Source organism: Antedon bifida, chromosome 7 (genome assembly GCF_963402885.1).
Source record: "Antedon bifida chromosome 7, ecAntBifi1.1, whole genome shotgun sequence".
Taxonomy (NCBI): Eukaryota; Metazoa; Echinodermata; class Crinoidea; order Comatulida; family Antedonidae; genus Antedon; species Antedon bifida.
This window is the reverse complement of record NC_136232.1, coordinates 24,514,428-24,540,235: the sequence shown is the minus strand read 5'-3', so window position 1 is coordinate 24,540,235 and position 25,808 is coordinate 24,514,428. Positions and strand designations below refer to the sequence as shown.

The window sequence follows — 25,808 nt, the reverse complement described above, 5'->3', positions numbered from 1 at the left end:
TTTAATGGAGTACTTAACTCAAAACATTGTTTAAACTAAAACTTGACTAGATTGACTTATGTATTTAGAAGATACTGAAAGTTTTTCAGACAAAAAATATTTATAAAAACCAAATTACCATAGATGGTTTAGATAAAACTCGCGTTATTAACAATAATTTACAACTATTAATGAATAATAGTAGTATATAGTTTGAATCTATGAAACAACCACATATCAATAATGAAATTACAAATAATATATAATATAATAATAATTAATCATGACAAAACTTAAAAATAAATTGAATGAATTATATATTCTACAATCTTGACATATACATTCTTAAATCTTTTTTAGCACAAACAAAAATATGAATTGTACAAGAATTAAGATAATTGTTATCAAATAAAATGCTTTAAATGATATTAGTAAAACGTTTACAGGTCTACAGTAGATAAAAATGTGATTAAAACAAGATCAAAGCAGAGAGTTATTAATTGAAACTCTCTCTGATCAAAGATTGAATTCAATAAATAACCAAATCACAATGTATTAAGTGGAATCTGTACAGGTGCCGGTTGACGCACTTTGCACTTAAACATATAAGCAATTGTGTAAAGATACGGATTGACTGAGGAGTTGATGGGTATGATGAATGTCGCTGCCCAAACATATATTTCATCAGGAATCATCATCCAACCCGTCTCGGAACCAATTGCCATTACTATAATCGGGGCCCAACAACAGAAATCAGTGAAAACTATCAGGCCTAGTTTTCTCGCCATTTTTAACTGTTCTTTTCTCTGCTGTCTTCTATTGACAGTGGCCCCCGATCTCTTCACTGACAAGAAAATTGTCAGATAACTAAGTACAATTACAAAAAAGCCGACGCCATTAAAGGCAACAAAAATGGCAACAGCATACTCCCAACCTGGCCACCGACTTCTGGTTAAAGGTAGTGCAAGGCACACACTTTCCTTTCCATAATAATTGTCACCAAAATACGATAAGTTTAATTCATTGGCTGTCACTGGAAGAAAACTCAGCACAATCCAGAATAGCCATCCGAAGCTGATAATGATTCGACATTTTGTACGGTTGAGGCGTTTCGTACTAAATGGATTAACAATGTTAATAGCTCGATCGACACTCAGCAGCATCAGTGTAAACACCGAGCATTGCCCAGAGAGTGTAGAAATAGCCCCTGCAAAACTGCAAAGAACACTATTTCTCCAAACTCTGGAAACCTTTCCGTATCTTCCTCTGTAATGTATATCCACACTGGCAATGATGATCAGGTAGACTGCCATCAGCAGGTCAGACACGGCAAGGTTGGTAATTAGTGTGGTTTGGACTTTGTTAACATTGTTAATATCATTATCTTTTTTAAACTTTCGTGAAACGATAACAACAACATTCCCAATGACCGAAGATAACCCGATAATCATCATCAACACACGGAGAAGTTCATTTTTTAGCAAGTCTTCACACGATGCAAATGCATCTGAAGGCTCGCAGACATCGATGGCGCCAACAAGGCAACAGAGACTAGAGTATTCCGAGTACCTAAAAGAATCAAATATAGCAACATAATAAGTGCCAAGTTATTATTTTGTTGTATCTTAAAAGAAAATATTATTATATTTTGGGAAATTTTTAAAAATACTCAAGAACCAACATTCTTAAATTTTGAAATTTGTGCACATTTTTTAGTCACCCACCTGCATTCTTGAAATACCCACCCGCAACTAATTCAAGTTTATGTATCTCCCTTTTATCCACACTAGGACTAGATTAACAGAATGCTCTTGTGACTTAAGCACAAATTTAGTGGCGCATTTGTGAATTTCAAAAACATGCAAAATTAAATTTTGAAAAACAAGAGAGATCTTTATCGTCGTAAGTTTCCACAATCATCATGTTGATTGTATAACTAGTCAGTGTGGTGACAGATAGTTTTGGGATTAGTAAAATAATTCTTCTATTTTTATTTTTTTTTTATGGATTTTTTTTTTTTCAACAATTAATTAATTTTTAAACGGGAGTTACTTGGGTTGCCCAAATTTTGATAAATCATTACTTACAATTTGTTTAAGCTTATCAATTGTTGAAAGGTCCTGTCCCTGTAAACCTGTAACTTGTTGCCTCTTAAGTTTCTAGAAAAAAAAAAAATTCAAACTCAATAATTTTTTTTTTTTTTTTTTTTTCACACTTCATTACTTAATATATATGCTGTACATATTAATATTTTAATACTGTTCAGAACGAATAATAAGTTTAGATTTGTGTGTGTGAACAACACAAAATAGGTTAAAGCTACACTATCAAACTTTATGTGAAAACAATTTGATGTGCCCATATGGACACGATGATGTCATATTACTACCATATTTGGGCACATCACACATTTTGTCCTTGAACTAGTTTGATAGTGTAGACAAAAAGGTGTTTTGTCACATGACCATGTAAAGGTAACTAACACTATTGCTTAATAGTTACACATTGCACTGATTATATAAGCATGTAATGGAGTCATGTGTTCTCAGGTGTGGATCCATGATATCTGGAATGGGGAACATTATTGAATTTAGTGGTAAATCACACACACTAATATTGTTAAGAATAATTCAATTGAGGCAGTCAAATGGGAATGTCCCCCTGATCCAGATACAAACCAAATCAATTCAGGTCATCATAATTATGTGTTATGGACATTCAGGAAGGCAACCACATGCAAATTATATATTACATAATGTTAACTTACAAAATTAAAAGTGATGAAGCAAAAGAAGAGAATGCCTCAGGATCTATGGTAGTTATAGCGTTGTTATCTAAGTTCCTGTTTAAAGATAAATAAATAAAAAAAATTAAACATATAATTAGCTCCAATTAATATACTATAATGAGTAAGATTTACAGGAGACATTTTCCCCAAAACGAGGGGCAATATATATTTTAATACTATGGCCAACCCCTAAGAGGACAATATTTTTTCCCATTACAAAAACAATAAAAACGTTGTTGGGTTTGAAGGTATCCCCATAATATGGCTTCTACTGTAATTTAAAAATTAATTAAAATATAAAAGTATATGAACAAGAAAAAACACTTCGTGTTGTCAATGCTCTCAAACCATTAAATGCATTAGCTGACAATGTACTGATTTTGTGACCATTCAAACGTCTTCAAAATAAAATAGTTGTTTGATACAGAAAAATAATTCATAGTAAGGAAAATTATATACAGTATCCAAGTTGTTTGATACAGTATTATAATTGAAAAAATACTCACAGTTTTGTCAATGATTCCAAACCAGAAAATGCATAGGCTTCCAATGTACTTATTTGGTTACCGTCCAACGACCTTACATGATAAATCATACACATTATGGTCTTGCTAGTTTGGGCTTGAGCAGTTAATTAAGTTAGTTGCAAATTATCTATTGATTTAATATAAACACTGCATTTACCCCTTTTATTTTTGTTTGTTTTCAGGTTAAAGTTTTTATAAGTTATTCTTCCATTTACAGCTTTGTTGGCAACCAAAACCACTGCGCTAATTAGTCTTTAGCTTTACTTGCCCACCCTGTAAATGTTTTCCTTTATGCTAGATAATAGTAACCCTGTTATAGTTAAAAAAGTGTTATTTCCGGCAAGTTGACCAGTGGCTCCAGGTTCATCATCTCTCATTAAAATTTAATTACACATTATAAAATGATAAACTACATGCATATTTAGTTTAGTGTACAATGATAGTGATTTGGGATAAATTTGTGGGATATTATACTCACAGTTCTGTCAATGCTGTCAAACCATTAAATGCATTTGCTGGCAATTTCCTTATTTGGTTATTGTCCAACCTCCTACAATAAAGAATGCACAGTAAAAAAGAAATTAAAATATCCAAGAAATTGTGTCAGCTTTACTTTTCATAATATGACAGATATGGTCCATAATACAGTTGAAACTTCCTGTGGACACCACTTGTAAATGGACACCTCATAACGGATACTCACGTAAAAGTCTGTGTGTCAGTTTCATTCAATATAGTGCATTGGTACGTACCATTAGGGAAGACTGAACTTATTTTCCCTGGTACCATCTTAAATCATCTCAAACATTTCCATAAGAGGACAGGAAAAACATTTTATTTGTATAGATAACTTCTAAAAACAATTTTTAAATACTGAAATCTATGTTAGTTTACTTTAAAATACACAAACCAAGAGTGGTGTTGGTAGTCTATGAGTGATAGCTTACCTGGATGAACCGACATAGGCCTTTTCCCCTTCAAGGGGAGAACATAACCGAAAAGTAACATTTTATTCATGAACTCCCCTCCAAGACAGTGGTATCGCCCATGCGCCACGCCCTCAGGTGGGCGGCAACGCCCATGCATACCTCACCATTCCACGAGACGCTTGTCAAGTGGGGAGGAGGGAGGGTTGTTCATCCAGGTAAGCTATCACTCATAGACTACCAACACCACTCTTGGTTTGTGTAGTCTATTACGTGACTAGCTTACCTGGATGAACCGACATAGGCCAGAATAGCACCGGACTAGGCATCTAGTCGGTGGTGGGCTGACAAGAAGAGGTAATTTGATCAACATACCTGTTTACTGTGGCTTCAGCACAGCGTGTGCTACTGGTGCCATGTTTTGAGCGAGGTCTTGGAGGTAGAAAGCTGTGAACGTTGTATGCGATCGCCACCATGCTGCTTGTAGTACGTCTGCTAGAGGAACACCCGAGAACAGGGCCCATGACGCAGCCATACCCCGTACCTGATGCATGTGTGCAGGTGGAGGTGTTTGAGACGCCGAGTAGCCTGCCTGGATCGCGGCGATGATCCACCTAGCTATGGTGGCCTTTGATGCCGGACCGAATGGCGGGACTGTGACGCAGAAGAGGTGAGAGAGCTTTTCTCGTACGTCCTTGGTCCGATGGACGTAAAACTTTAAGGCCCGCACCGGGCACCAGAGTTTGTCCTCGCGGACAGAAGAAGAGGCAGCTATGGTGGGGATGAAGATCGCGGGCGGCGAGTGATGCAACGTCTGCGATTTTGCCAGAAACCCCCTGCGAAAAGTTAGCCGCACGCCACCGCGTTCGAACCTAATATGGCCGGGCTCTAGCAATAGAGCATGCAACTCACCCCGGCGTCGACAGGATGACGCTGCAACTAGGAACGCCGTTTTGAGGGTGAGATTATAAAGAGAGGCATTATGTAATGGTTCGAAGGGGGCGCGGGTGAGTGCAGAGAGTACGACGTTGATGTCCCAGCGCGGGAGGAGAACCGACGAAGGAGGACGCTCATGATGCATGCCTCGCAAGAGGTGCGTGATGACAGAAGAGTTAGAGATCGTCGAACCGTCGGGAAGCGCCGGCAATATGGCCGCGATGGCCGACCGGTAACCTGCAATCGTGCGGGGTTGCAACCCTGAATTGAACAGGTAAAAAAGAAAGTCACAGATAAGACCCAGAGACGCAGTCCTGGGGTCCGTGTTCTTCTCGGCGCACCACCGGAAGAAGTGCTTCAGACGGCTATTGTACACTGTTAGCGTCGATTCTCGTCGGGACTTGGCCGCCAGGGCGGCCGGGCCATCTGGTATGCCAGACTCTCGGAGGCGATCCCTGACAATGGCCAGGCAGTCAGGCGCAGGGATCGGATGTTTGTTAGTGAGAGATGTGCTCTGCCCTGCGATAGAAGGTCCGCACGGACCGGTAGTTGCAGGGGGTGGTCGTACAGTAAGCTGTAGAGGAGTGGGAACCATGACTGGCGCGTCCAGTATGGAGCCACTAGGAGCACCCGGCAGTGATGGCGATGAACATGCGACAACACGAGCGGGAGGAGAGAGATCGGTGGGAACGCATACGCCCAGAGACCGTCCCACGAGATGGACAGGGCGTCCATCTGCCACGCTTGGGCTTCTTGGAACCGGCTGCAGTAGGTCGGAAGCTGAGTGTTCCGCGCTGTCGCAAAAAGGTCTACGAGCGGCCGCCCGAAGTGGTGGAAGATGAGGGTGGCTATACGCGGCGAGAGTTGCCATTCCGTCGGGCAAAGCAGAGGCCTTGATAGCGCGTCCGCTACTGTGTTTAGCCGCCCCGCTATATGGGCTGCTGTTAATGTTATTTTGTGCGCGATGCACCAATGAATTAATGTCCACGTATGGCAGCAGAGTGTTGGCGAGCGCGTGCCGCCCTCTCTGTTTATGTAGGCCACGACGGTGGTACTGTCGGACCGAATGAGCACATGACGGCCCTGCACTGACGCTTTGAGAGCTTTTAGCGTGCGCTGCACCGCCCATAGCTCCAGAATGTTGATGTGGCGACGGGCCTCGCTGTGAGACCAGAGGCCGGAAGCGTGCTGCGTCTCCGAGTGTCCTCCCCATCCGGTTTCGGAGGCATCGGTAGTAATTCGTATGTCTGGCGTGGACCTGACGAACGACCGGCCGGCAGTGAGAGTTTTTGTGTTTAGCCACCAACGAATGTGTGTCGCCACGAATGGGGACACCGGCACCACTTTGTCGATAGAGTCTGACGCGGGTCGATAAAACGCTAGCAGATGGATCTGCAACGGTCTCATTCTGAGACGGCAGAATGGGAGTAGGTCGACGAAGCTGGCGAGGAAGCCCAGAGTCCTGAGCCAGTCGAATACCGTTGGAGCCGAACTCGCGAGCAGACCGGCCAGAGCTGCCTGCGCCGAGACCACTCGCGCTGCGGTCGGGTGAGCCACGCATGTGTTCAGATTGATCCGGGCTCCAAGGTATTGCGGGTACTGAGTCGGGAGCAGGCACGACTTGTCCCGATTGATTAAGAAACCTACTCGTTCCGTGGCGTCGAGGACGAAATCTATGTTGCGCAGCAACTGATCTCGTGACTGGGCCACAACCAACCAATCGTCTAAGTACATGTGTATACGGATACCGTGTCGATGCAGGAACGCTGCCAGCGCCCGAACGACACGCGTAAAGACCCGTGGGGCTGTCGACAGCCCGAACGGGAGAGCTACGAATTGGTAAATTTGGTTGCTTATGCGGAAGCGCAGCCACCGCTGATCGGCCTCGAAGATGGGTACATGGAAGTACGCATCCTTGAGATCTATTGAGGCTGCCCAGTCTCCTCGTCGCAGGCCAAGCAGAATCGTGGAGAGCGTCTCCATTCTGAATTTGGCTGGTCGGATGTAGCGCTTGTTGAGACTCTTGAGATTTAGTATCGGTCGCCATCCGCCGGAGGATTTGCGAGCCAGGAACATCGTAGACTCGTGTCCTGGTGGGGCGTGTCGAGCGTCGACCGGAACGACCGCGCCCTTGCGTATAAGGTCGGAAACGCCGTCCAGGAGGGCGCCGCGCATCTCTGGATCGCTCGGGATCCGAGTGTGGCTTATCGTCCCCGGCACCGGGGTTGCTGTAAATTCGATACGGTAGCCCTCCTGTACGGTCGCGCAGACCCAACTGTCCGCTTGTAGGAGTGAGTCCCACGCCCCTCCGAACTCGCGGAGGCGACCCCCCACTCGTCCACTCCCCCCGCTGGGAGTGGACCGTCCACTCCCCCCGCTGGGAGTGGACCGTCCACTCCCCCCGCTGGGAGTGGACCGTCCCCTTGCATCATCGATGCCGCGCGTATCGTCGTCGATCGCGACGACGGCCCCTCGATGCCCCACCGCGGGTGGGGTTAGCGCGAAAGGGCTGTGAAGAAGACGCACCTGTGGCCTGCGCAGCAGGTTGAGGTGGTACATGTTGATGCGTGGGACGCGCCGGAGCCGGCTGGAGAGGTGGCGGAGGTGGCCCCCGCGGGGGGCCCCTTTGAGATCGTGATTGAGAAGCAACACGCTTCTGAGGGAAGCGCGCGCGCGTTTCCCTACGAACCTCTCGTTCGCGCGCCCATTTATCCTCCCGCTGGGAGAACGTGCCAAAGAATAGGTCCGTAGACCGAAACGACTCAACGGTAGTAAAGCGTTTATGATGGCCGGGCGCGATATCCGTCGCTTGCAGCAAATTAACTCGGCGTGCGGCATTGGCTGTTAATGCGACTGACGCTTGCTGGTCGGCTGCAAGTCCCGTGATCTGCTGCAGTAGCGTGATCACGCCCGGATCAAGTTCTTTTGGCCGCTCCGGGTCTGCCAAGAATGAGAGCAGGTATCCCGCCATCGAGAGCACGCGGAGTGTTTCACGCGCTGCCTTATCACAAGCAGTGAGGGCCTCCTCGGTTTTAGCAGCCGTGGGGTCAAGGAAAACAGTTCTAGTCGATTCCAGACCCTGGTCCTCCCGCGCTCTCCCCTTCGCGGCATCCGGGATAGGTGGGGAGCGAAGAACTTCTTCAAAGTGCGCCGGCGGGACCGGGAATACCGTAGCAAACTCGGCCGGCGCGGGCCGTCGCGGCGGTTCCCGGGCCACGCTCTCCAATCGTTCTAGCAGTTCAGGCTCGAGTGGAACGATTGGGCTCGTTCGCGCGTGACGCACCGGAGCGCGTACCCCGAACGTCGTGAAGCGCTTGTACTCCGGAAGCGGCGTAGCCTCCTTGTACGCGTAATCTACCCCGAGGTAAGATAGCACAGCCGGTACTACACGGTTTACCAACGTTTGGAGCCCGGGTGCCCCCGCACTGTCGTCGCAATCAGAGAAAGACACAAGTGTCTCATCGTCCTCCATGTCAACGTCCTCAGGTTCCGGCGTGGGAAGAAGGACAGTCGGAGGTGGCTGCATGTATGGCACCGGCGGAGGGCCATCCTTGGGCAGCGCCCGTACGGCCGCCGCGACCGCCTGTAGAAAGGCGGGAGACAAGTCGAATTGTTGCTCCGCAGGAGCTTGACTTGACGTATTTTGACCAACATACGGCGGTGTAACAGTCGGTATTGGCGGCGGAATTACCGGGATTGGCGGTGGAATTACCGGGATCGGCGGCGGAATTACCGGGACCGGGGGCAACGGCGGAGCCTCCGCGGAAGACTCAGGTATAGGCGAGGTCTTCTCAGCGCGTGTTGGAAGAGCGGCGAATCGCGCCGGAGGCCACCTGACACACACTTCACACGGATCGGCTTGGCTGCAATCCCTACAGGATAAACATTTCGTATGTTTATCCCACTTTATCGTGGCACGAGGCCCCCCGCACGCAACACAAGCCATCTTGGGCATGGTGACTAGCACACGTATAGCCCACAACAATCGGCCAAGGAAACCCGGCACCGGGTCTTGGCTAGCGATGTTCAGTTAGCACACTAAAACCAGACCGAAATCCCACGGATAACGGCCGAAACTATGATTGTAACTGCGGCCTCACTGGCCACTTCTTTGAGTTGAGAATAATACGTAATAAAGAACACGGAAGGCTGTATCATGCAACAATCGAAATATTTTATTGTGTACTTCATATAGTGTAACTTCTTTATACTAATAACTAAGACCTCCGGTCTATACGCTGGCATCATCTCAACTAGCCACACTAGCCAGTGAGATTCTTTTATACGTCGCCTGGTCTGGCATTTATGCAAATTAACCCAGATACAACAATTACGTAATTGTTTGCTAGTCTACACATACTGCCGTTACATGGCTCCCTGCAAAGTTTTCACAATCTTTGCATATTAGATTACAATTTTTATCATTTATTTTATATATACTTTTTATACGCCTATCTAAATATTATGCTTGGCTCCCTGACGGGGAATGAACATTCAATACAGTTTGTATGATTTAGAGTTCCATTTTATCCGTTGCAACCAATAAAATTAATTTGTGTACAGGTCGATCAAGTGTCTTGTCTTTTCCAATTTTGAGTTGTACTTTCCGCACAAGTCCATCTTCACTGGCATACACATTTTTTATTATTCCAAGTTTCCACTGGTTTCTAGCAGCATTATCGTCCTTTATCAAAACAACATCTCCAATTTCCATATTACGTTTTTGGTAAGTCCATTTCTGACGAGTCTGAAGAGTTGTAATGTACTCCTTTTTCCAGCGTTGCCAGAACTGCTCCGCAACATACTGCACTCTTCGCCATCGTTGACGACAATACACATCTGTATTCTGGAACGTACCTTGATCATATTTTGGAGTAGAATTATGTACTTGAACATCAACCTTATCCACATGATTCTTTACTTTCTTATCCAGAAATCTCTCAAGTTGTGTTATTCTGTCTCCATAACTAGTATCTTTAGGAGTTGTAATATCAGAAGTGTATCCTGTTTTATCAATCGTAACGAAATCGTTATTTAAGTCTCTAAATGATTCAAGTTGAGCCTCACTCTTTGCTAATTTCTTTGCAATGCGAAGTCGAATGAGCTCGCTAGTTAGACGATTCTCCTCAGCACTAAACTCTAAGTCTACCTTCAGGGAAGCTTTACTTTCAGCCAGCTTTATTTTCCTATCCATTATAGAACTAGTAGTACTAACTGCAACACTAGCAGCAAATCCGACACTCGGATCTGACCGTAGAGACGCCGTTTCCAATAGCCTGTTCTCAGCTTTAATAAGACAAGTCTCAATCCTATTGCATAAACTGTCGTAATCCCTGCCATGATCAATCATTCGAGGTGAATCCAAAATAAACGACAATAAATTAGCATGACTTCGAAATAATCTCTGCTCATAAGACCTCAGCCGATTTATATTTTCTTGAAGGGTCTTAAGTGACACGCATGTATTTATTTCTTCTATCAAATAATACGCTTCGGCCTCACTGGCCTTATATACCTGCTCAGCACTAACCTTACTGGTCGTCATCGTATTATCGTTCAACCAACACAAAATGGCTGACAAAGCTTTATTATCGATGGTCACGTATAGACTGTAACTGCGGCCTCACTGGCCACTTCTTTGAGTTGAGAATAATACGTAATAAAGAACACGGAAGGCTGTATCATGCAACAATCGAAATATTTTATTGTGTACTTCATATAGTGTAACTTCTTTATACTAATAACTAAGACCTCCGGTCTATACGCTGGCATCATCTCAACTAGCCACACTAGCCAGTGAGATTCTTTTATACGTCGCCTGGTCTGGCATTTATGCAAATTAACCCAGATACAACAATTACGTAATTGTTTGCTAGTCTACACATACTGCCGTTACAATGATACTTAGCTTCGTTGGCAGATATGTTTAACGTGAGTAGCGTTGCTTTAGCTTCTAGCAGTAGCTGCTCACACAACAAAACAGATCTTTCGTGTATAATCCACTCCAACGGCAGAGCTAGGCTCAGTATCGCACAATACTATAAGTAGTCCAAACACAATAGGTTCTATTGTTCTCCTCTGTTGTCGGAACGTGTTAACGTTTCGACGTCTCGAAAAGAAATGGTGGGGTATGCATGGGCGTTGCCGCCCACCTGAGGGCGTGGCGCATGGGCGATACCACTGTCTTGGAGGGGAGTTCATGAATAAAATGTTACTTTTCGGTTATGTTCTCCCCTTGAAGGGGAAAAGGCCTATGTCGGTTCATCCAGGTAAGCTAGTCACGTAATAGACTAGCCTTTATGTCGGAGAATTAGATGCTATACATTATTTGTTACAGTACACGATTAAATTTACTTTTGACTTACTGCATAACATAATTTAAACATGAACTCATTTTTTATGAAGTAATTCAATCATTATTATAAAGTATATAGCATGAAAAAATACTCACAGCAATGTCAATGATGTCAAACCCAAAAATGCATTTGCTGGCAATGTACTTATTTTGAAATCTCTCAACCACCTTCAAGGTAAAACAATGTAGTAAACCAAGTAGCAGACCATTAAGCATTTCATGTTTTGCGATATGTATTACATAATTATTATATCATATACCATCTTGTAAGTGGCCATGTTTTTCTGTTGGTTTTGGTTTGGAACAAAAAGTATTACAAAAACTTTCTAAAATTTAGTTTTATTTGAAAATTCTAAAAAGTTTTAGGAATTTGTAGTAAAAAAATACTCACAGTTCTGGCAGTGATGTCAACCCATTAAATGCATAGGCTTCCAGTGTACTTATTTGATTAGGTTCTAAAAAACTTAAAGAAAAGTATGAAATAATTGCAGTACAGTAGAGGTAAACTATATTTTTTCAACTATAATTTAAAATCCTTAGTTACCATTAAAGATGAGATCTAACAATTCTAATTCTCTGACTGGGCAATTGGCAAAATTTAATTCAATATTGTGTTTTGTCTGAATGTTACTTTTCATTGTTTTCCACGGGATTACACTGTAGTGATATAGGTGGACAACACAGATACATAAAAATTCAGTTATTTTTGTAAACCCACATACCCCCCACTTTTTTTTTTATCCTGATTCCACTGCTGCAGTGTAGCCTGCAACTCAATAAATGAAACAGGTACTGAAATGGTACTGAATGATGCTTCATTTTATAAAAACCACATAAAATAAAATAATCATGATTATTGAAACAAAATTAGACATTGGTATAAGAAATGAATTAAAAAAGTAGAAATAAACGAAGCAATTTGAATAAATATGTAAATAATGTTTAGGTAAGTTTTTATTTTTAAAGAATACTGTAGGCTAGGTTTAAGCAGCAAGACAAGAAATATGATATGTTTGTCGACTAACTTTAATTTGATAGTCTTGTTTTGTTCACATTCATTTATTCATTCATATTCAATATCATAAGTAAAAAAATATAAATTTTGTTCTCATAGCCCACCGTTTAACTAAATTATGTTTAAAATAAAATATAACAATTTAATATATCTCAACCGTAGGTTGTAACAGTAAATGAAAATATAATTAAATGTTATATTGTATTTGTATTACCAACCGAATGGATCTTTTAAAAGGGTAAATTATGTTTGTTGTAGCCATGGCAAAATCTCTTCTTTTTTTTAAAAAAACAAACTGTAGTGATAGTAGGCCTAGTGTCACTAAATCCTGAACGGAATGAACAATAATTAAATTGCAAAGATTATACATGTGTGTTATCAAAATTGCATGGCATTTATGCATTCATTTTTGCAGTACATATATTGAACTAAAGAAATTCATAAGAGTAACTATGAAAAAAATACCTGTAATCATTGAAATGCCCGATGTGCAATATCCTTCAAAGTAAGAGAAATACAAAGTAATTGTTGATATTTAAAGAGGGGTTTAAACTTATAATATAATAATAATGAAATTATATATTAAATATTTTGTTATAGTTGTCCTACAATGTAAAATACAATATTTTTAATTTAACTTTTTAATTAAAACTAAATTGTAGTACAGTAAATACATTATACTGCATGTAATGTAAACTTTAGTATGTCAAAATATACTATGTTAAAATAACAATTTGGTAAATAACTTTAATAACTTATTATCTTAAAACAACATTTTTACACCAAATTCAAATTGTTAGCAACCATATGATAAATGTATTATCTAATATGTAATACAGATTCACTTTCAATTGTTATATCTTACAAAAATAAATAATTCAATCATGGTGTATACATTTTAAAAATGTTGATTTTAAAATTATTTGAAATAATTTGATAAATTTAAAAATGTTGATTTTAAAATTCCTTTTCTGTAAATAGTCGTAATGTACATATTAGTCCATTATTACAATTGAACCTACAATGAATGCACTCTATTGTATAAACATTTTAATGTCAAAATATAAAATATATATTTATATTTTAATAATTTTTATTCTCATAAAACAAAATTAATACATAAACAAATACTAATTATTTAGTAACATTTGTTATAATGAGATTTATATTGTGACATTTACAATAAAAATTTATTTTGAATTATAATATTATTCAAAAAAATAAAATTCGTTCATGTTGGATGAGCAAAAACTATTGATTTTTAAATATATTTTTTATAAGATAACAAATTGTGAAATTATATAATAATTTTAATCCATTATCATTGCATAACCAACAATGTGAAATAATTTTTAGTTTAATTTCTAAATTAAAACCAAATTTGTAAAAGTAAGCAAACATAAGCAATACACTTACAGTGTTTTCAATGCTGTCAAACCAGCAAATGCATTGGCTTGTAATGTACTTATTTGGTTAACGTAGAAATACCTTAAAAGTAAAAAGAATGCACAGTATAAGTAAATTGCTATATATCCAAGCTGTTTTTACATTATTTTGTTGAAATGTCTATATATACTGCATGTACTCTATTGTATGTACTTTAGTTATTTCAAAATATACTATGTTAAAATAAAAATGTGGTAGATATATATTTTAAACAAAATGTCTACAACAAAGTCAAATTGTTTTCAATTGTTATATCTTACAAAAAAATAAATACTGTAGTACAATCATGGTGGATAAATTTAAAAATTGTTGCTTTAAAAATGTTTGTACTGTAATTAATAATGAAATGATAGAATATATTCTTTTATTAATGTAAAATAATGTTTAATTTTATTTCTAAATTAAAACCAAATAAATAAACTGATTGAAACAACATAAAATTACTCTAAACTATCAGCTGTAGTTCAACATTAACAACCCTCTGGTCACTATTATCATGGACCTTTAAATTACCATGAATCTATATAAATTCTTTCTTTCTTTGGTTGCAGAATATTTGTTGTATCAATCAACTTATGTTAAACCGATTCAATTTTAATTATTATCTTATAAAAAAAAAATAATTCAATCATGGTGGATACATTTTAAAAATGTTGATCTTAAAATAATTCTTTTTGCTATACATACAAATAAAAATATATATTTATATTTTAATAAATTTTTTGTCATAAGAAAAAATTAATACATAAACAAATACTAATTATTTAGTAACATTTGTTATAATGATATTTATATTGTGATATTTTACAATAAATATTGATTTTAAATTATTATGTATTATTAAAAAAAAAAGTTCATTCATGGTGGATGAGAGAAAAACTATTGATTTTTAAAGTTATTTTTTACAAGATCACAAATTGTGAAATTATATATGATATTAATCCATTATCATTGTTTAACCAACAATGTAAAAAAAATTATAATTTAATTTCTAAATTAAAACCAAATTGGTAAAAGTAAGCAAACATAAGCAATACACTTACAGTTCTGTCAATGCTGTCAAACCAGCAAATGCATTGGCTTCTAATGTACTTATTTGGTTCCAGCTCAAAGTCCTTAAAAGTAAAAAGAATGCACAGTATAAGTAAATCACAATATCCAAGCTGTTTTTAAATTATTTTAGTTTTTCTGTCACCTCAAATGTTGAAATGTCTACATTTCTGTATATTATACAGTAGTTATACTGCATGTACTCTATTGTATGTACTTTAGTGATGTCAAAATATACTAAGTTAAAATAACAAGGTGGTAAATAAATTTTAAAACTTTCTACACCAATTTCAAATTGTTTGTTAGCAACCATATAATAAATGTAGTATCTAATATGTTATACAGATTCAATTTAAATTGTTATCTTACAAAATAAATAGTTCAATCATGGTGGATAAATTTAAGAATTGTTGCTTTTTAAATTTGTTTACTGTAAATAATCATGAAATCATAAGTTACATATTAGTCCATTATTACAATTGATCCTACAATGAATTGTATTGTATCAACATTTTAATGTAAAAATATACAATATATATGTAAATTTTAATAATTTTTATTCTCATAAGACAAAATTAATACATAAATATTAATTATTTAGTAACATTCATTATAATGATATTTATATTGTGAATATTTACAATTAAAGATTACGTTTGAATTATTATATATTACAGAAAAAATAAAGTTCTTTCATGGTGGATGAACTAAAGACTAGTGATTTTTAAAGATATGTTTATAAGATAACAAATTGTGAAATTATATAATAATATTAATCCATTATCATTGCTTAACCAACAATGTAAAATAATTTATAATTTAATTTCTAAATTAAAACCAAATTGTTAAAAGTAAGCAAACATAAGCAATACACTTACAGTGTTTCCAATGCTGTCAAATTAGCAAATACATTGGCTGGTAATGTCCTTATTTGGTTATTGCTCAAATACCTTAAAAGTAAAAAGAATGCACAGTATAAGTAAATTGCTATATATCCAAGCTATTTTTACATTATTTTGTTGAAATGTCTACATATACTGCATGTACTCTATTGTATGTACTTTAGTTATTTCAAAATATACTATGTTAAAATAAAAATGTGGTAGATATATATTTTAAACAAAATGTCTACAACAAAGTCAAATTGTTTTCAATTGTTATATCTTACAAAAAAATAAATACTGTAGTACAATCATGGTGAATAAATTTAAAAATTGTTGCTTTAAAAATGTTTGTACTGTAAATAATAATGAAATTATAGAATATATTCTATTATTAATGTAAAATGATGTTTAATTGTATTTCTAAATTAAAACCAAATAAATAAACTGATTGAAACAACATAAAATTACTCTAAACCATCAGCTGTAGTTCAACATTAACAACCCTCTGGTCACTATATCATGGACCTTTAAATTACCATGAACCTATATAAATTCTTTCTTTCTTTGGTTGCAGAATATTTGTTGTATCAATCAACTTATGTTAAACCGATTCAATTTCAATTATTATCTTATAAAAAAAAAAAATTCAATCATGGTGGATACATTTTAAAAATGTTGATCTTAAAATAATTCTTTTTGCTATACATACAAATAAAAATATATATTTATATTTTAATAATTTTTTTCTCATAAGACAAAATTAATACATAAACTAATACTAATTATTTAGTAACATTTGTTATAATGATATTTATATTGTGATATTTTACAAAATATTTATTTTAAATTATAATGTATTATTGAAAAAATAAAGTTCATTCATGGTGGATGAGAAAAAAACTATTGATTTTTAAAGTTATTTTTTACAAGATCACAAATTGTGAAATTATATAATAATATTAATCTATTATCATTGCTTTACCAACAATGTAAAATAATTTGTAATTTAATTCTAAATTAAACCAAATTGGTAAAAGTAAGCAAACATAAGCAAAACACTTACAGTGTTTCCAATGCTGTCAAATTAGCAAATACATTGGCTGGTAATGTACTTATTTGGTTACCGCTCAAAGACCTTAAAAGTAAAAAGAATGCACAGTATAAGTAAATTGCTATATATCCAAGCTGTTTTTACATTATTTTGTTGAAATGTCTACATATACTGCATGTACTCTTTTGTATGTACTTTAGTTATTTCAAAATATACTATGTTAAAATAAAAATGTGGTAGATATATATATTAAACAAAATGTCTACAACAAAGTCAAATTGTTTTCAATTGTTATATCTTACAAAAAAATAAATACTGTAGTACAATCATGGTGAATAAATTTAAAAATTGTTGCTTTAAAAATGTTTGTACTGTAAATAATAATGAAATTATAGAATATATTCTATTATTAATGTAAAATGATGTTTAATTGTATTTCTAAATTAAAACCAAATAAATAAACTGATTGAAACAACATAAAATTACTCTAAACCATCAGCTGTAGTTCAACATTAACAACCCTCTGGTCACTATATCATGGACCTTTAAATTACCATGAACCTATATAAATTCTTTCTTTCTTTGGTTGCAGAATATTTGTTGTATCAATCAACTTATGTTAAACCGATTCAATTTCAATTATTATCTTATAAAAAAAAAAAATTCAATCATGGTGGATACATTTTAAAAATGTTGATCTTAAAATAATTCTTTTTGCTATACATACAAATAAAAATATATATTTATATTTTAATAATTTTTTTGTCATAAGACAAAATTAATACATAAACAAATACTAATTATTTAGTAACATTTGTTATAATGATATTTATATTGTGATATTTTACAATAAATATTGATTTTAAATTATTATGTATTATTAAAAAAATAAAGTTCATTCATGGTGGATGAGAAAAAAACTATTTTTAAAGTTATTTTTTACAAGATCACAAATTGTGAAATTATATATGATATTAATCCATTATCATTGTTTAACCAACAATGTAAAAAAAATTATAATTTAATTTCTAAATTAAAACCAAATTGGTAAAAGTAAGCAAACATAAGCAATACACTTACAGTTTTTTCAATGCTGTCAAACCAGCAAATGCATTGGCTCCTAATGTACTTATTTGGTTACTGTACAAATACCTTAAAAGTAAAAAGAATGCACAGTATAAGTAAATCACAATATCCAAGCTGCTAAATTATTTTAGTTTTTCTGTCACCTGAAATTTTGAAATGTCTACATTCCTGTAAATTATACAATACAGTAGTTATACAGCATGTACTCTTATATGTCAACATTATACTAAGTTAAAATAAAAAGGTGGTAAATAAATTTTAAAACTTATTTTCTTAAAAGAAAATTTCTACACGAATTTCAAATTGTTTGTTAGCAACCATATAATAAATGTATTATCTAATATGTATACAGATTCAATTTCTATTGTTATATCTTACAAAAATAAATAATTAAATCATGGTAGATACATTAAAAAAAATGTTGATTTTAAAATTCTTTTTACTGTAAATAATTAAATTATGGAATCATAATGTACATATTAGTCCATTATTACAATTGAACCTACAATGCATGCACTCTATTGCATAAACAGTTTAATGTCAAAATAGAAAATAATTATATATTATATTTTAATAATTTTTATTCTCATAAGACAAAATTAATACAAGCAAAGCAGAAAAAATAAAGTTCTTTCATGGTGGATGAACTAAAGACTAAATGTTGATTTTAAAATTAGTTTTACTGTAAATAATCATGAAATCATAAAGTACATATTAGTCCATTATTACAATTGATCATACAAGTATAATATAATTTCTAAATTAAAACCAAATAAATAAACTGATTGAAACAACATAAAATTACTCTAAACCATCAGCTGTAGTTCAACATTAACAACCCTCTGGTCACTATTATCATGGACCTTTAAATTAGCATGAACCTATATAAATTCTTTCTTTCTTTGGTTGCAGAATATTTGTTGTATCAATGAACTTATGTTAAACCGATTCAATTTCAATTATTATCTTATAAAAATAAATAATTCAATCATGGTGGATACATTTTAAAAATGTTGATTTTAAAATAATTCTTTTTGCTATACATACAAATATAAAATATATATTTATAAGACAAAATTAATACATAAACAAATACTAATTATTTAGTAACATTTGTTATAATAATATTTATATTGTGATATTTACAATAAAAATTTATTTTGAAATATTATTATTTAAAAAAATAAAGTTCATTCATGGTGGATGAGCAAAAAACTAGTTATTTATTAAAATTATTTTTTATAAGATCACAAGTTGTGAAATTATGTAATAATATTAATCTATTATCATTGCATAACCAACAATTAATTAAACAAATAATTTGTAATTTAATTTCTAAATTAAAACCAAATTGGTAAAAGTAAGCAAACATAAGCAATACACTTACAGTGTTTCCAATGCTGTCAAACCAGCAAATGCATTGGCTGGTAATGTACTTATTTGGTTAGAGCTCAAATCCCTTAAAAGTAAAAAGAATGCACAGTATAAGTAAACTACAATATCCAAGCTGTTTTTAAATTATTTTAGTTTTTCTGTCACCTCAAATGTTGAAATGTCTACATTCTTGTACATTATTACTCTATTAGTGATGTCAAAATATGTTATGTTAAAATAAATATGTGGTAAATATAATTATTTTAACAATTTATTTTTACAAATCAATTGTTTGTTCAACCATATAATAAATGTATTATCTAATATATTTAAATTGTTATCTTACAAAATAAATAGTTCAATCATGGTGGATAAATTTAAGAATTGTTGTTTTAAAATTCTTTTTACTGTAAATAATCATGAAATCATAAGGTACATATTAGTCCATTATTACAATTGATACTACAATGCATTGTATTGTATCAATATTGTATTGATGTCAAAATATAAAAATAAATAGAAGAAAATATTCATCTCAAAACGTATGAATGTATAGTTCTACATGATATTGTTCATTATACTGTATATCTTATATCTTAATTTTGGTTTTATTTAGGGTGATTCCTTTGTGCTTATATTTATTTGATGCCACTGCCCTTTTTTACCATTCAAACAAATAAAGACTTGGTTATACTGATTGGTTTGATAAATGTTTATTTTTTTAACATTTGAATATAATTATCAATTTTTATTCTCACAATAAAGGATTTTGAATTATTATATCCTCCAAAAAAAAAGTTCACTCATGAACAAGAAAGTGAATTGCTTTTAGAGTTATTTTTATAAGTATAAATATAATAACATTATATAATAATATTAATCCATTATTATCAATGTAAAATATAAATAGCATGGACCTATTATCAAAAAAATATAAATTGTAGATTTTGATCATAGTATCACATAAATTTAGTTAAATTTCAAAATATCGACAAAAAATGTTCTACTTACAAACTTGTTATTGGATCATACACATTGTACTTAACGAGCTCTGTATGTATATTTTCATTCCATTGAGTACATCTAGTGTTATTAAAACAACCTCTATAGTCACACGTCCTGACATTACATGTGCAATATGTTGGGCATCCGACTACAATGGTTTTGTAAAACAAACAAAAAAGTAAATAAAAGTACTTTGTTTCTATCTTACATAGTAGAACACTATGATGACGATGAATAATGGTGGTGTGATAACAATGAGTATTTTATAGATGAACATAAATTCTTATAAAATCATATTATATTTAAGCTTCAATATTACACTGTTAAATTTAATGGCATTGTTTATTTCGTTAGATTTTCTGATTTAAGCTCTAAATTCACAAGGTGCCGTCTTTTTAAAATATTAATAAATTATTATTAATTAATTAGTGCTATTTTCTTTAAATTATCAAGTGCGACATAACAATTGTATGTGATAATACACATACAGAATGGAAGCGATGTCCGGCGATTAAAACCAGTCAAATCTTATAAAGTGTGACGTGACAATCGTATGTGATAATACGCATACAGAATGGAAGCGATGTCAGGCGATTAAAACCAGTCAAATCTTATAAAGTGTGACGTGACAATCGTATGTGATAATACGCATACAATGGAAGTGATGTCCGGCGATCAAAACCAGTCAAATCTTATAAAGTGTGACGTAACAATCGTACGTGATAATACGCATACAAAATGGAAGCGATGTCCGGCGATCAGAACCATTCAAATCTTATAAAGTTTGACGTAACAATCGTATGTGATAATACGCATACAGAATGGAAGTGATGTCCAGCGATCAAAACCAGTCAAATCTTATAAAGTGTGACGTGACAATCGTATGTGATAATACGCATACAAAATGGAAGCGATGTCCGGCGATTAAAACCAGTGAAATCTTATAAAGTGTGACGTAACAATCGTATGTGATAATACGCATACAGAATGGAAGTGATGTCCGGCGATTAAAACCAGTCAAATCTTATAAAGTGTGACGTAACAATCGTATGTGATAATACGCATACAAAATGGAAGTGATGTCCGGCGATTAGAACCAGTAAAATCTTATAAAGTGTGACGTAACAATCGTATCTGATAATACGCATACAAAATGGAAGCGATGTCCGGCGATTAAAACCAGTCAGATCTTATAAAGTGTGACGTAACAATCGTATGTGATAATACGCATACAAAATGGTAGTGATGTCCGGCGATTAAAACCAGTCAAATCTTATAAAGTGTGACGTAACAATCGTATGTGATAATACGCATACAAAATGGAAGTGATGTCCGGCGATTAAAACCAGTCAAATCTTATAAAGTGTGACGTAACAATCGTATGTGATAATACGCATACAAAATGGAAGTGATGTCCGGCGATTAAAACCAGTCAAATCTTAAAAAGTGTGACGTAACAATCGTATGTGATAATACGCATACAGAATGGAAGTGATGTCCGGCGATTAAAACCAGTCAAATCTTATAAAGTGTGACGTAACAATCGTTATTGGCGACGTAATCTATTTTAAGTAGAAGGTGTTTTACTGTGATATGATTTATTAATGTAGAAATTTGTAATTTAATTTGACACTAAAGAAAAATACACAGAATAATTATTAAAAAAGTATTGTCTTTGCGGTATAGAGAGAAATCATGTCATCTTTTTCATTGTACGCATGCGGGGAAATTGGGACGTTCCCGCTCCGGCCCCAGTTTTCCCTTTTGTAATATATATATATATTATGCACCAAGTTAATACATACGATTTTAACAACAAATTTACATGAAAAGGGGGTGTCTAGATCTAGAAAAGTCAGAGATCGGAGATCTGAGTTTTCTAGACACCCTACAAATCAACATTAAAAATCGTTAAAATCTTCAATTTTTTGTTGTTCAATGTTACGCTCGTTAAAACTGATTGACCAATCAAGCGATTCATAAATTATGTCATAATAGTTTGTGAAAAAATACGTACGCGCTGACAATTCTTGAATTTTTACAACGCGACGATGTTTTTCACCTTTTTTGTACCCTTTTAAAGTCTGATATTTCAAAATAACAAATGTAAGTAAAACTAAATTGTAATATAAAAACAATTTAATTTAATGTTTGTCGTTATAGTGTAAAGCCTAGATTAAGATATCAGCGAAAATGTCCTATGCTGGGTTTAATGCATCAAAACCCGTAACTTTTTCAATTTTCACGCGGGCCCGGCTGCGCGTGACCGGCCTTGGCTTTGCATAACTTCACGTCCATGTGTCCCAGCAACGCTCGAAAGAATCAAGAAACCATTATTACCATCGCGTAAAAATGTGTAAATATTCGCGGTCAGGCTCGATCATTGTTATCGTTATTTATTTTCAACTTTAAGGATTTGAAAATTCAACGCAATTAGTCGTAATGTTTCGTCGACGGGAAAACAGGCTTTATAGTATAGGCTATTGGCGCAAAAAAAACCCGTTTTGTATGTATTGTTAAATATGGTCTATAAAACCCACTACATTCAGATAATTATATTACAAAAATCGACTGGCCAAAACGCCTCAGATGCTAATTCCGGGCGTTCAGAATTTTTTTTTATTAAAAAACGAGTATTTTTCCATGTCGGCCCCCTCTTAATGAAAATCATAAAAACACTTAAGCAAGATTTTATTTAGCATATAATGAGTTAGATGTTTGGGAAATATTCTACACCAGTAACAATAATGATAAAATGTTATATATTCTGGGAACTACAATAATACTTTAATGTGTTTTGACAAACTTATGGAAAACGAAATGATCTTAAAACTGTACAGCTCGCTGAGAGCTTTGGTGCTGCCGTTTTCAGTTGTTGCTCCCCAACATGGGCAACTTTTTAAAGCTTAATCGCGAGTCGTTTCGGTTTGACACTTGAAGCGAGTGTAAAGTGCCCAAAGGTAAACAAAATAGTGCAAAATATTAGTTTATGAACAAATGGGAAAAACTCTTGCAATTCAAATTTTACTAGGTAAACTATTGACAACATTAACTAAAGAATTTTATCACAGTACTGTACCGTATATAATAAAGCTAAAATGTATAGTTCGAAAAAATATTTTCATTTCATTTCAATAAAACATTATAGAATAATAAATGTTGTAAAATAAGGATGGTTAGACCTAGCCTCAAATTCTGAAAAGGTCATGAATTATTATAATGCCCTACTATATTATAAAATCTATTACAAATAATAAATATTAAGAGAAGTAATCATACCAATTATACTGGAACCCGAACCTGAACCAAACTCATTACAACTAGAAAACGATAACCCCATCAATATTATTACCACTTTAAAGACAAACATCTTCTTACGCAATTCAGTACCGTGATGTGCGTAGTAAACTTTATCTCCCAAAGTCAACGTTTGACATAACATTGTTTCTTTTAGTGTTGTTGCAAAAGAGTTTTAAATAATTTAGATAAATCAGTTCACCAGGTGTATTACTTTGGTAATGGTTGATATTAATATTTAATTGTTTTGTTCGAATAAGTAATTACATATATAGATAAGATAAACAGTAATGAATGTGAATTGACTATGTACTATTGATTATTTTCTAAGAAAGTGTATCGAAAGGTTTTTTAGAACGAAGGATAAATGAATTTGAAGGTAACATAATTGTTTAAGAATGTTTGCAAGAATTGAACATTCTAAATGAGAAAATGAATATAATGGGAATATAACAGGAGTATTAGTTAGATACTGGTAGTGTACTAACCCTTATTTACTTATGTATTTTATGCATATAATGTATAATATGTATATGTATATGAAGAGAGGCACACACCAAACCCAAGAGAGGAAAAATTATTTGATTTAGTTTCATACTTAATTAATGGGAAACAAGTTGATGAATGTAATGTCTAGGTTCTAGATGGAGCTTTTACTGAATATTAATAAAAAGATAGATATTTTGGCACATATGGCGTTTCATACGTATACTACTTGACTTGAAACTATTTCTGACAAACATCGAAAGAGCCAACTTGTGGACTAACATAAAAACGACAGACTTGGGACAAGTCTAGTTACACACACTATTGACAAAGATCTTATGCCAGACAATAAATTGTACACACTTTTACTTAAATATTATTTTTGACATCGTAACTTTCATTAGCCTATCTATAATAACAAGACACGAAAAAAAGCCTGATTCGAAGTCATCTCATTCAAACCTCAGTTGTTGTTCAGTGTAATGTAAAAAGGTAATAATTCAAATATATTGTGTTATCATCATCTTATAGAGTCATGGTAACTAGTTATGTCAAAAAATAAAAGGTTCGAAATTTGGTCATTTTTCGAAAATGGCCAAAATATCCACTTTCTAAAATTCAGTTCTTATGCAATAATATTGCCATATATGTACATATATTGCGTTATCATCACCTTATAGAGTCATAGTAACTGTAGTTATGTCAAACAATAAAAGGGTCGAAATTTGGTCATTTTTCGAAAATTTCCCTGTACAGGGATTTTTTTTAAAATTGCCAAAATATCGACCTTTTAAAATTTAATTATTATGCAATAATATTGCCATATATGTACATATGTTGCGTTATCATTATCTTATAGAGTCATTAAGTAACCAGTTATGTCACAAAATCACCCAAATTAAGACCTTTTTAAAATGCATTTAATATGCTCTAATATTTCTATATATGCATGTATATTTCCATACTTTCCATACTTTTTCTCAAAACAGAAAAAGGTCGAAAATGTACGCGATTCTGCGCATGTCAATGTCAACAAGGGTCGACATTTTTCACATACTAATAGTAGATAGAATTTTTTTAAATAATATAATATAATATATAAGGCGCATACTACAACAATATTATGGCATAATTTAATGTTTTAATTTTAACCTTTTTGTTTGTTGACATAATTGCTTAATATGACTCCATAAGACAATGATAACTTAATATTATGTGCATATTGTACTATTATATTATCGTTTTTTTCCTTCCAAAGAGGCCTACAAAAGGTCAAACAAAATGTAATATTCGTTACGTACGGGAGGTGACCGCTTACGGGTTATCCGATTATAACTCCGATATAACTAAAGGTCTCAGGGCAATATCCGATATAATTACAAGTCAATCTGTAAGATTATATTTAACTCTGATTGAGAAAAGAGTGAGTGAATAATACAGTTGTCGCAATACATATTGCGCACGTTAATGTAAATTTATGCTAAACATACTTGTATGCCCAATGAGTATGCCACTGCCAAGGCTCTGTTTACACACGGTCACCAATCACAGGCATAAATTCCCAGTTCACACGCACAAAATTACTGACGTCATTTTACCGGTA

The 25,808-nt window shown here is 34.4% G+C and overlaps 1 protein-coding gene across 1 annotated transcript; it reads right to left on the bottom strand.

Moving 5' to 3' along the window:
* Positions 1-402: 402 nt before the first annotated feature.
* LOC144848297 (G-protein coupled receptor GRL101-like) lies at positions 403-19,783 on the bottom strand. The gene is made up of 13 exons (XM_078705013.1): positions 19,764-19,783; positions 19,431-19,502; positions 16,970-17,041; positions 15,901-15,972; positions 15,016-15,087; positions 13,943-14,014; positions 11,903-11,974; positions 11,608-11,679; positions 3,773-3,844; positions 3,274-3,345; positions 2,747-2,821; positions 2,067-2,138; positions 403-1,548 (listed from the first exon to the last, which is right to left on the bottom strand). Exons 1-13 carry the CDS (start codon positions 19,781-19,783, stop codon positions 525-527), a joined length of 1,839 nt encoding a protein of 612 aa, XP_078561139.1. The 3' UTR covers positions 403-524.
* Between the last annotated feature and the right edge of the window lie 6,025 nt (positions 19,784-25,808).

Bases quoted from the DNA above. Each gene is read 5' to 3' on its own strand.
- LOC144848297 (XM_078705013.1), bottom strand. From the start codon at position 19,783: ATGATTGAACTATTTATTTT. The intron at 15,088-15,900 runs GTAAGTGTATTG...TTTACTTTTAAG, and splicing joins TTGACAGCATTGGAAACACT to GACTTTGAGCTGGAACCAAA. The intron at 1,549-2,066 runs GTAAGTAATGAT...TGATTCTTTTAG, and splicing joins TTGATAAGCTTAAACAAATT to GTACTCGGAATACTCTAGTC.